The sequence below is a fragment of the Alosa pseudoharengus genome, unplaced genomic scaffold (genome assembly GCF_046254945.1).
Source record: "Alosa pseudoharengus isolate Yale_2024_CS ecotype anadromous, Long Island Sound unplaced genomic scaffold, YU_APseudo_1.1 YU_APseudo_1.1_scf_5, whole genome shotgun sequence".
NCBI lineage: Eukaryota > Metazoa > Chordata > Actinopteri > Clupeiformes > Clupeidae > Alosa > Alosa pseudoharengus.
In genome coordinates, this window is record NW_027468837.1 from 37,774,854 (window position 1) to 37,787,353 (window position 12,500).

Below are 12,500 nucleotides of genomic sequence, written 5' to 3' on the forward strand. Positions count from 1 at the left end.
GCAGAGGATATGCTGGTCATTGGAACGAGGCACCATGAAGAGGACACGTTGGTCATTGGAGCAACATCTATGGGCAGTGAGGAGGATACGTTGGTCATTGGAACCAGGCACCATGAGGAGGATACATTGGTCATTGGAACCAGGCACCATGAGGAGAATACATTGGTCATTGGAACCAGGCACCATGAGGAGGATACATTGGTCATTGGAACCACACCATCTATGGGCGGTGAGGAGGATAATGCTGGTCACTCATGGAGCTTGAGCACCTGGAGGCTGAACTTGGGATGACCTTGGTTTTGCTGGTGCTGTGAAGATACAGGGCTCTAATTTGAAACCGCAACATGCACCAAAAATGCAAACAGGCTTTGGCACTCTGGCAACCACACAATGACAACAGCCAGTGACACTTCCTATTGGTGCAGCACAGGCTCCAATCAACCATAAGAGGGTTAAGTAATTAAAAGCACCTCTTTAACATTTGAGGAACATAGCGACGGTCGGCTTTAAAGGAGAGTCGGTCATCCATGTCTTTTTGTTGGAGAATGAATGAATGAATGAATGAATGAATGAATGACTTAGTTGTGAAGCCCAAATGCCCAATAGTGAATGGACTATTCAGTGCAAGTAAAGGGGAGGGACAGTAAGGAAGATCTGAGCATGTTAGTGCTCTCAAAAATCAAAATAGTTATTTCTGTGCTTTATTGGTCCTCATATTATGGGCCCTATCTTGAGGTCCTGAAAACGCATCGTCTGAGGTGTATCGGTTTAAGCACATTTAGGGTGTGGTCAGTCCATAATTGCTATCTGGCTGCCTTTGACACGGTTAATCACCGCATCCTTCTCTCTATACTCGCTAACATGGGAATCTCCTGTTCTGCTCTCTCCTGGTTTGAATCCTACCTCACAGGACGCTCGTTTAATGTATCATGGCTTGGTCAGCTATCTGCACCTCACTATCTCACCACAGGGGTCCCCCAGGGCTCAGTGCTGGGCCCCCTTCTCTTTGCTATCTACACCACCTCCTTGGGACAGATTATCCGTTCGCATAGCTTCTCATACCACTGCTATGCAGACGACACACAGCTCTATCTGTCCTTTCCACCTGATGACCCCTTGGTTTCAGCACGGATCTCGGATTGCCTCTCAGACATAGCTACATGGATGAAGGCACACCACCTCCAGCTGAACCTTTCAAAGACTGAACTGCTGGTCCTCCCAGCTAAACCTACCATACACCACAACATCAACATCAAATTTGACTCCCTGTCTGTTTCACCTTCCAGGACTGCAAGAAATCTAGGAGTTGTTCTCGACAACCAACTAAACTTCTCAGATCATGTTGCCTCAGTCGCCCGGTCATGCCGTTTCGCACTCTACAACATACGGAAAATCAGGACTTACTTGACTCAAGATGCTATCCAACTTCTGGTTCAGGTAATAGTCATCTCACGACTCAACTACTGCAACGCCCTCCTGACAGGTCTCCCAGCCTGCGCAGTGAAACCACTTCAGATGATCCAGAACGCGGCGACGCGCCTGGTCTACAACCAACCCAAAAGGGCACATGTTACCCCACTGCTCATCCAGCTACACTGGCTACCTATGGCGGCCCGCATCAAATTCAAGGCTCTAACGCTTGCCTACAAAGTAGTCTCCGGTTCTGCTCCCACCTACTTGAATGCCCTCATACAGACATACGCTACCTCCAGACCGCTGCACTCCTCAGACGAACGACGTCTAGCTCTACCACCGGTACGCTCAAGCCAATCCAAACTTTTCTCATCTGTTGTTCCTCGTTGGTGGAACACACTGCCAGTTCCTACAAGGGCAGGGACATCCCTCTCCATTTTCAAAAAACTCCTAAAGACCCAGCTCTTTAGAGAACATCTCCTCTCATAGCAACACTCACAACAAGTCTTGCTGATCCTAGCACTCACCAGCCGTCTTAAACTGACACGTAACTATTAAAACAGCACTCACTGATGCACTTATTCTTACTGTACTTTTTTGTTTTTTAAATGGTCCTAAAATTGTTGAGAATTGCTCTAAAACTTAAACTGTTTACCATGTTGTTAGTCGCTTTGGCTAAAAAAGCGTCAGCCAAATGTAATGTAATGTAATGTAATGTAATGTAATGTAATCTTCATGGCCAGGGCCGCGTTTGGGCATTGGGCAAAGGGGCTGCTGCCCCGGGCCCCGGCCACTAGGGGGCCCCGGCGCGGGACATTTAAAAAAGAAAACAAGTGTCTTATCGTCACCTGTCTTTGCCCGTATCAATGCATGCTATCACAGATATCTGCAGCAGTTGTCAGACATTCACAAACAAGTTGTTTTTAGGCGGTTTGAAGTCGCTTTTCATATACGCCATGAGCGCTCGGCTACATTACAGCCACTCGGACAAAAGACGTAAAAAAAATATATGTTTTGAAAACTAGCATTAAACTGGATTCGATACCGCAAAAGCAATACATGCACGACTCTCTCCAGCCTGATTCCCTACTCCTTGAGCCAACTAATACCTGGCTGTTGCGCGATACAATTAACTATTGTAGGCTACCATCAATTAATAACGTAGGCAACACCCAGGTAACATGTTGTCCAGGCTATCTGAAACAAGTGGTTGCCCTTCATCTAAAACAACTGGTTACCTTAGGCTGCTACGGCCGTCAGTGCACTGTGCACAGTATGCTACTCTTTGTGGTTGATCAAATAAAAATAAAATATGTGTTTGGTGATGGCGTTATTGTAGGTCTAGTAGTAGTAGTAGTAGTCTAGACCTACATTCTTAGAAATTAAATGGTACGACAGAAGAAACGATCTACATTTTAGCGCACCAGACCGCGATGTCTTCAAGGGTTGATTGAATGAAGGGAGTTTGCAAAAATTAGCGTATTTTTCAAGTCAATAAACATTCTTACGAATGTCTGTCGGGGAACATATGACTTTTCAAAACCATAGGCCTGATAGTCGCTCAGACAAGGAGTTATAAGATAAAGGCAATAGGCTACCATTTGTGTCACCTAATGCAAGACAAAATGTTGCTTGTGTGGTTAATTATAGGTGATTGATGACGGTTTTCAGCGAATTGGAGTGGCTCAAAGAGATAATGCGCTGAATAGGTCGGTCTGGATCATAGGTGTGCGTATTTATTGCAGGTTCGAATCCATTTTAATGCTATAAAGTGCAAAATTATAGCCTTTATTTTACATGTATTTTGTACGAGTGATTGTAGTGTAATGACCATGGGATAGATATGAAATGCGACTTCAAATCCGCCGAAAACAACTTGTTTGCGAATGTTTGACAACTCCTGCAGCTGTGGTGAGCAACGCGAGCACGCGCAAGGAAACCAGTAGGTGGGGAAAACCAGAAGGCACACAACACCGGAACCTAACCGGGACAAATATTATCAAAGCGTTGAAAGTTAGGTGGGTGTGTGCGTACCATCGCATTCATTCCTGCAGGTGACCTGTCCACTTTTTTCAAAACGAGGATCAAAATAAGGATAAGTCCAGGTCTAGGCATACTATCACTGTCCCTGACAACGTTACCGTTATCGGCTGCGACACCCCCCTTGTTTGTATTTGATGTGGTTGGGCTGTGTGTGAGCGCTACACTGCATGTTTCAATGTAGCCTATTTGACGTCGTGGCTGGCTATACTAGGGCTGCGTGTTACAGTGTATTACAGACAGCGTGTTACAATGCATCATGATGTGGCTGTGTGCGTGCGCGCAACACTCTAGGCTACAATGTTTCATGAGTTCAGAGTTCGGGAGTTGCACATTTTAGTCTGACCAGGGTACCACTGGCAGTTTTCAAGCCTTAGTTGAAGTAATTGATGGTAATAATGTAATATTTCATGGTTGATTTTTTTGTGTGCATTGCCCCATGTTTGTAGGCTACTTGTTTTTTGTATGTTGGTACAATTGTATGACGGTTATACGGTTCCACAATATAAATGCAAATTTCATTTTTACATTATGTCTGTCATAATTTAATTGCCTCTCTCTCTCTGTCTTATGTATATTGCTAATAATAATAATAGTAATATATATTGAAAAAAAAATGGGGGGTGGGGGGGTGGGGCCCCAGATGACCCTAACCTGGCCCTGTTCATGGCGTAATAAGATCGCCAGACCCCAAGTGCATTGTTCCGTTGTTTCAAGTCCATTGTTCTGTTGTTTTTACGATTGCTTAAAAACTAAAAAAGTATTCCACAGTTAGCGAAATCTTACCCTCAAGGAGCAAAACAACTATAAGCACATTATCAGCCAGACACAACACTACACACATTCATTTAAAAAACACTAAACACATTTCTTTACTTAAGACACTTCAGATAATGTCTCCTCTTTGTAATTTCAAGGCACTACCTTCCAAAACCACTACCTTCATGAACCACTTGTTTAGACACAACTATCGGGTCTGAAGACACTTATGGGTTTAACTGTAAACTCGACAATCAGTCCTAAACACTGGGCAACAGGTGAGCCCTTGTCAACAACAGAAACTGAAAGCAATGTAGCCCAGACAGGATGAGGAGGAAGAGATGCTGTTTCTTTTATCGGAACTGGAAACTGAGTCAAAGGCTGAGAATGTGTGTATGGTTTTGCAGATTTGGTATGGGGTTATGTTATCATATGGGGTAATGGGGTTAGAATGACATGTTTACCGTACAAAAATATGATACGCAAAGATTTTGTCTGCAAGCAGTTGAATAAAAACTGTAGTGTTCTTCACAATGTGGAGAGAAATAAAGTCCTCAATGTAGGTTTGGTCTTATGTGTCTTATGTTTGGTCAGTGTATTCTTGTACTCTTGTACTTATCCTCTAACCCTACTTGAACAATATTTGTTTTTGTATTTGAAAAAAAAAAAAAACAAGCATACACTATATCCTAGGGAAACCGTTTATTGAGTACATTAGTGTGTAACTGATTCAAAACATAATCAGATCATATGATGGATGTGTTTGTGATATGACAACAAAATAGTTTTCATAAATAATAATTGTATAGTTTTGACTGAAGTGTTTCATTTTGCAAAAGAGCTAAGGGATTAGGCTTATTGGGTGTGATGTTGTGTTGTATGTAATTGTCTGTTGTGTTTTGAAAAGACGGGACCTGTTTCAAAATTGTGCAATCACTATTGACTGACTGGGTTCGAAATCTTCTAAAGTTTCCCTCGGGATGAATAAAGTATCTATCTATTTATCTATCTATCTATCTATCTATGATATTCGTTGTGATGTGGATAAGCATTAGTGGCCCAATAGACAGGAACGTTAGGAGGTGTAGTAAAACTGCACTGTAATTTCCCTAAGGAGATTGTCCTATGTTCACATTTCTACTTTTTCTTTTTTTCCTTCTTTGTGCTATGCAGTGCTGTCTTCTCCTCTGTATCCCAATGAGATGGTCTGTCAACAAATGACAGTACAAACAGTAAAAGCGTAAATGTGAATCTTGTCCAGACTCTTGCAATCAAACTCCCACATACACTAAGGTGTAACCTACAATTTACAATAATTGTCATCAAAACATTAGTCATAGTTTACATCAGAACATCCCCCCAGAGTACACTGTTATATTGACAACATGACTAAGCAATTTGACCGTCTTATCCGTACACAATGTCACAAGGACTTGTAGTTCTGATTGCTCTGACATGTTCATTGACACAGATATTCACTTTTGAGAGATGAACTAAGGATTTTGAGCAAGGGAGTGGCTTTTGCAGGTAATCCATGGTGTTTTGAATTGTATGAATTGTTTTGAGAAATGCACTTACTGTTTTGCAAATGTCGAGGATGATTCGAGAAATGTACCAAAGCGACTAAGAAAAACTATGATAGAGAAGGAGTAGCCTGCAGTAGGCATTTTTACTGACAAGATTCATACAATACGTGTACATACCATATTAGCGGGGTCCGGGGTTGTCTTAATCATGGGGTCACACCCCCCAAAACCCTGCATAAATCAAACTATGCATTCGGGACTAAACCCTTGCCAATCAATTTTCAGGCAATGACATGGCAACGACAGACAACAACAATGACACACACACACACACACACACACTGATATTGATACACACATACACACACACACACACACACATAGGCTCTCACCTGAGATCTGGTTAGCCTCCAGGTAAAGGTACTGCAGGGTGGTGGGCACCACGGGGATGCGGGTCAGCTGGTTGTAGGAGAGCTCCAGCTCCACCAGCGAGCTGAGGTTGAAGGCCTCAGGCTCCATGCCCGCGTCCCTCAGCATGTTCCTGCCCAGGCGCAGGTAGCGCAGGCCGGGGAGACCCTGCAGGATGCCCCCCTCCACGCCCACCAGGGAGTTGTTGGAGAGGTACAGCTGGGAGACGGAGGGGGGCAGGTGGCGGGGAAACGTCTCAAAGAGGTTCCCACTGAGGTCCAGCAGGCTCAGGGAGGACAGGCCTGCATAGACACACGGTACATGGCATGAGGACAGGCCTGCATAGACACACGGTACATAGCATGGCTTGAAACGTATGCAGAGGCGGACAGAGTACACAGCTTCATTACTTGAGTAAATGTACAGATACCCTTTGCTCAATTTTACTCAAGTACAAGTAAAAGTACAACAGTCAGATGTCTACTTAAGTAAAAGTACTGAAGTACTTGTTTTTAAAAGTACTTGAGTTTTAAGAGTACAAGAGTAGCCTACATTTTCTAAATATTGCATTACTACTGCCACAGTGCTTACATTTATGTACAGAAACGTCCTACATGGAGTTATGATAATGTTAATACCTTGGAGAATGTAAAAGGAATTGGAAGTAAAATCAAGTCATTTTCATCTTTTTACCATGTTGCCAGGGATGGGCAGTATTTCTAATACATGTATTTAAAATACGTATTTCAAATACAAAATACTATTTTGTAATTGAAACACTTGAAGCGAAAACTATCATTAACTTTAAATAGTCCGGCTAGGTGGGGCCACAGGTTGGCACATTCCCGGGATGGACCTGCTGCGTCTTCATCCATTGTTTCGTCCATGGTTTCGTCTCTTATCTAAATCTGACCATGAAGTTGACTTTGGCGGAAAGCTGAAGGTGATTGCTGATAGGCTGTCCCAATCGGTGGCGCCTGCACAATCCAATCACGTTTGAGAGGGAAACAACAAATTGAGGGTTTCTGGTATTTTTCTTTTTTCTTTTTTTTTTAGAAGTAGTAACAGGTGACGGGTACTCACGGCTATGGATAGAAATGTAGTGGAGTAAAGAGTACAATATTTGCCCCTCAAATGTACTTGAGTAAAGTCATGAGCACTTCCCAAAAATGATACTCGAGTAAAGTACAGATCCCTCAAAATTGTACTAAAGTACTGTACTCAAGTAAATGTACTCGTTACACGTTACTGTCCGGCTCCGAACGTATGCAATATCTACTACATTCGGGTGAGCACATTGTGTCCTCTTTTTGGAGGACACAAAAAGAGGACACAAGAGAAAACACTGCCTCAAAAGGCCATTTTGAACTCATTTGGGAATGACAGGGAGAAACGTAATGCAAATTCGCTGTAATCACATTTGAGACTCTAGTAGAAGAACAAAATCCTGGATGATTTTTAGAGCCTCAAAAAGAGGACATGTCTGGGGAAAAAGAGGACATCTGGTCACCCTAGCTACATGCACACAGAGCAGCGGTATTGTCACCGCCTGGTGATGACCAATCAGTCGCTTTGGGTAAAAGTGTCTGCTAAATACCAGTTCAGTACTTTATTATACGGCTCTTCACAATGCTAGTAGAACGCTCCATTGACTTGAATGGGATTTCCCAACGTTCTACGGTAAAATAAATTCATGTAATTACCGCCGCAAACATATAATTACCGCTGTCAATGGCAACGGGTTTTGTGCTTCTGATACGTCTTTCATATCACTACGCAAGGACTGGAACTTCATTCAAACGTGAAAGCAGATGGTTGATCAGCTGTGTTCTAAAGAATGTTTGATTCAAGTTCAGCAGTATGTGTTGTTGCGAACTATTTGTTTCTCAGCAAATGCCTCGATGAACGGTAACAAATAGGCTAGGCTTTGTAGGCTAAAGTCATATCGTGGGGAGTTTATTATTTCGTTTTGGCAAGAAGCCGTATAATAAGCGGGATAATGTATAGAACGCCGGTCATTATGGGAAAATAAGTCCCTTCAGGGCGAAACAAGATTTCGGTTCGCCATGTCGGGACTTATTTTCCCAATAATGACCGGCGTTCTATACATTATCCCTTACGTAGCTTCCTTGTGAAAGTGGTTAAGGGGCACCTCATAATGTCCATGCGTATCTCTACATCTCTAAACCTCTATGTGTGTGTGTGTGTTTTTGTACAGTATATGGCATGTGTACGTGACTATATGCATGTGCTCAAACATCTGTTGTGTCTTCAGCTAATCAGGCCCTATGCCATCGTAGTCAGCTATTTTTCTGTTGAATGTTGCTTTAAGATGGAAAACATTCCACAGTGTTAGCATTACACAGTGTTAGCATTACATAGTGCTAGCATTATGGATGATGTGAATGTGATGCTGATATAATAACAAACATTCCGCTCACACAACAGCATTCAGTGCTGCTGCACTGCGCTGGGCCACTGCTGTGGAGTTTGGACAGGGGACTGCCGTGTTTGGATGAGGTCATATCTGGCAGGCTGCAGGCCCGAGGCCTGATAGGATCAAAGCACTCCTCTCTTCCTCACTCTGCACTGGAGCAGGGACATGTGCTCCCTCTCTGATGAACTCTCACTGAACCTCTCGCAGGGCGGCTTTTAACTGCGAATGGCACATGGCGCTCCCATACCTGACTGAACTCCCCAGCCTGCCTACCTTTGAAGTCGGACTCTCCCACCACCTTCAGACGGTTCCCCTGGAGCAGCAGCGTGGTGAGGTTCCGCAGGTTCTCGAACGTTCCGGGAGGGATCTTTTCGATGTGGTTGTACGCCAGCCGGAGCTGGCGCACCCCCGCCGGGAGCCCCATCGGCACCTCGGTGAGGTTGTTGTTGTTCATGAACACGTTGACCAGCCGGGTCAGACCGGAGAACAGGCCGGCGTCCAGACGCCCACTGAGCAGCTGGTTCCGGTCCAGGAAGAGCCAGCGAAGCCCCGTGGCGTTGGCGAAGGCGTCTGGACGGAACCCGGTCAACTGGTTCCCCTGGAGGAACAGGTACTGGGTTCTGGCTGGAAGCCCGGCGGGCAGTTCGCCCAGTGCCCGGTGGTCACAGTACAGCGCTGTCGGCCACTGGACTGGGCACTCGCACTCCGAGGGGCAGCTCTGGGTGTTCACCGCTCGGAACCAGCTCGGGTCCATCCGGCCCCTCAGGCTCAGCACGCTCGGTTCTCCCAGGAACCGGTTGATCCAGAGCGGAACCCCGCCGTAATCCACGTCCAGGGTGGAGCCCCAGACTGGACCGTGCATGGCGCTCAGAACCAGAACCAGAACCAGCAGTGGAGGGCTATAGGCCACGTGTCTGTCCAGCGAGATCAACATGATGAGGCCCTGTGGAGAAACATCCAGAGAGTGTGTGTGAAAAGCTAGAAACATCTGTGTGTGTGTGTGTGTGTGTGTGTGTTTGTGAAAAGCTAGAAACATCTGTGTGTGTGTGTGTGTGTGTGTATGTGTGTGTGTGTGTGAAAAGCTAGGAACATCAGTGTGTGTGTGTGTGTGTGTGTGTGTTTGTGTGTGTGTGAAAAGCTAGAAACATCAGTGTGTGTGTGTGTGTGTGTGTGTGAAAAGCTAGAAACATCAGTGACAGAGTCAGGGGAACATCAGTGTGTGTGTGTGTGTGTGTGTGTGTGTGTGTGTGTGTGTGTGTGTGAGAAAAGCTGTGTATTTTTTTGTGTGAAAAAGCTAGAAACATCAGTGTGTGTGTGTGCGCACGCGCGCGTGTGTGTGTATTTGTGTGTGTGTGTGTGTGTGTGTGTGTGTGTGTGTGTGTGTGTGTGTGTGTGTGTGTGTGTGTGTGAGAGAGAAAGCTACAAACATCAGTGTGAGTGAAAGGTTATTGCATATAGACTCTGTTATGTGGACGGAGCTTGACAAAGCCATGTGGGATTGTATAAATGTTTTATGAGTCTTCGTTTATCAACAGTTTATACAACTTATAACATGTGACATCTTTGTGATGAATCATTTTTTATTTAAGCCACTGAGTCAGTAAAAATCCTTAGAGTAGTTTAAACTGCGGCTCCCCATGTACATGTATTTCCTTACTAAAGTAAGCCCCCTAATCTTAGTTGCAAACATTTTATCTGACATCATCTCAACTCTGCGCTCCAAGTCCCTCGCTGCTCTCCCCTCTTAAAGGGATGAAAACACTGCCACATTCTCCTGTTGTGTAACAGTGTGAGTCGGCGCACTGATCGATATTGTACCACTGAAGACAAATCTCCCCTTCCCCCCCCTTCCCTTCTCTCAACTTGCCAAAACATTCCATGTTATGCAACACGCAGAATAAACAAATGCTGTTACAGAATAGTTAGAGGGAGCCGTATGAGTGTCCACCTACCTGTCCGTGTAAGTCCTCAGGAGACAGATGGCTCTGTGTTGATTGTTTTGCAGTGTTTGGGATTTGTTTGGTTTTGTTTAGACTCCTGTCCTGTGCGTTGCTAGCGTAGCGTAGGGTCACACTGTAGCTTGGTGCTCAGGATACTGCATGGCTCTTCTGCACAGGCAACCTGCAGGCTTTACCCAGGCACCGAAACATTCCACACACACCCGTAGCCAAGGCCCCCGACTCGTTCATAACTTCCATACTCTTCCTCTTCCTGCTGTGTGTGTGCGTCTGTGTGTGTGTGTGTGTGTGTGTGTGTGTGTGTGTGTGTGTGTGTGTGAGTGTGTGTGTGAGTGAGAGGGAGAGAGAGAGAGAGAGAGAGAAAGAGAGAGAGAGAGAGAGAAAGAGGGAGAGAGTGTGTATTTTTCCACTCTGTCCACAGCCTACGGTAGCCATGCAGATGCTGCAACATTTGGTGGAAACCTGTGTGTGTGTGTTTGTGTGTGTGGCTGTGTGTGTGTGTGTGCGTGTGTGTGTGTGTGTGTGTGTGTGTGGCAGCAAGAGATCTACAGCAGGAGAAAGGAAAAGCTACATAACTTTCTAATACTTACAACAGCAAAGAGTTAAGAAATGTAACTTGTTTTGACACTGTAACTGACTGCAAAATGGATGGCAGAATAATTTATGGCTGACATTTGAATCCAAATAGACTGAAAACAACAACTGCTTGTACGTGTCTGAGCATTTGTGCTTTACAGACATCTCCTAGGCAGAGGAGAATAACACCCACTCTTGCTTGTCACAAGAGATTAACACACAGTGTTGAATTGTCATAGGGAATAACACCCAGTGTTGATTGCCATAGGGAATAACACCCAGTGTTGCTTGCCATAGGGAATAGCACCTAGTGTTGAATTGTCATTATGACATTATGAATTGTCATAATGTGATACAAACTCTGCTTTACAGAAAATATTGTAAATAGTCTACTGTCACGCAGTTAATGGGATACTGTGCAGAGTTGAAAGTTAGGTCAACTTAAACGAAGCCCTTGCTTGGCCGCCTGTGCTGCGCAACGCACACTTAGCTCCTCTCATCTATACAATGTAGTTCCCATTTCTGTAAACCATACATAATTTCAAAGAAAAATATTACCACTCGAGGGAAATCAGTGTGGTGTCCATGTGAAAAAATAGGCATAAATCTAGCGTACACATTTTCACGAATCACTGATGTGTTGATGACATAAATTAGGAAATGTTAGAGGACTTAAGGAGACGTGATGTTGAACTGCATGCCGATGCCATTTAACCCAAATGCCCCAGCGGCAGCACGGGAGAGAAGAGATTAACTGACGGAAGATATGCATTGTCTATAGAGAGGTAATGTTAGATTACATTGTACATTGCAAATATATCACCATGCATTCATAACCTCGTGATTCAGTGAGAATGATCCCAAAACATCGGAAAGTATGTCTTTGTGACAATTCTGTATTACATTTTGTCAAGATGAAAAATCAATAGCTAATTGTTCCCAACTGAACAGTGATTATAGCGCTGTGAACGCTCCTGGCTGCGCCTGGCAAATACGCCACCATAATAGCAATCAGCTATGGAACAAGCGTGCCTGTTGTTAAAGGGAATGTGAGATGATGCTCTGATTGGTTTATTGCACGTTACGCCCAAACCACACCCATGATTAATGTAGCTACTTCAGACCACCCCATTTTAGATTTGCGTCGGGCGCAACAGTCAATATCCCGCCGGTAAAATAGCATCAGCGCCCAAGATCCGCCCACAAAGTCACTTGCGTTTTGCGCGAAGACACTTCCGTTTCAGACCATTAAAATAGGGCCCCTAGTGTTGAATTGTCATAGGGAATAGCACCTAGTGTTGAATTGTCATAGGGAATAACACCCAGTGTTGCTTGCCATAGGGAATAGCACCCAGTGTTGAATTGTCATAGGGACTAACACCT

At 44.5% G+C, this 12,500-nt stretch overlaps 1 protein-coding gene across 1 annotated transcript in view; it reads right to left on the reverse strand.

The window, feature by feature from the left end:
• The window catches only part of LOC143103958 (fibromodulin), a 15,839-nt gene extending 5,201 nt beyond the window's left edge, over positions 1–10,638 (reverse strand). Inside the window, exons 1-3 of the mRNA XM_076267846.1 lie at positions 10,536–10,638; positions 8,857–9,526; positions 6,131–6,448 (exon numbers count right to left, since the gene is read on the reverse strand). Of these exons, the coding sequence (XP_076123961.1) occupies positions 6,131–6,448; positions 8,857–9,517 (979 nt within the window). The 5' untranslated portion in view covers positions 9,518–9,526; positions 10,536–10,638. The remainder of the gene's footprint in view (positions 1–6,130; positions 6,449–8,856; positions 9,527–10,535) is intronic.
• Positions 10,639–12,500: the final 1,862 nt, after the last annotated feature.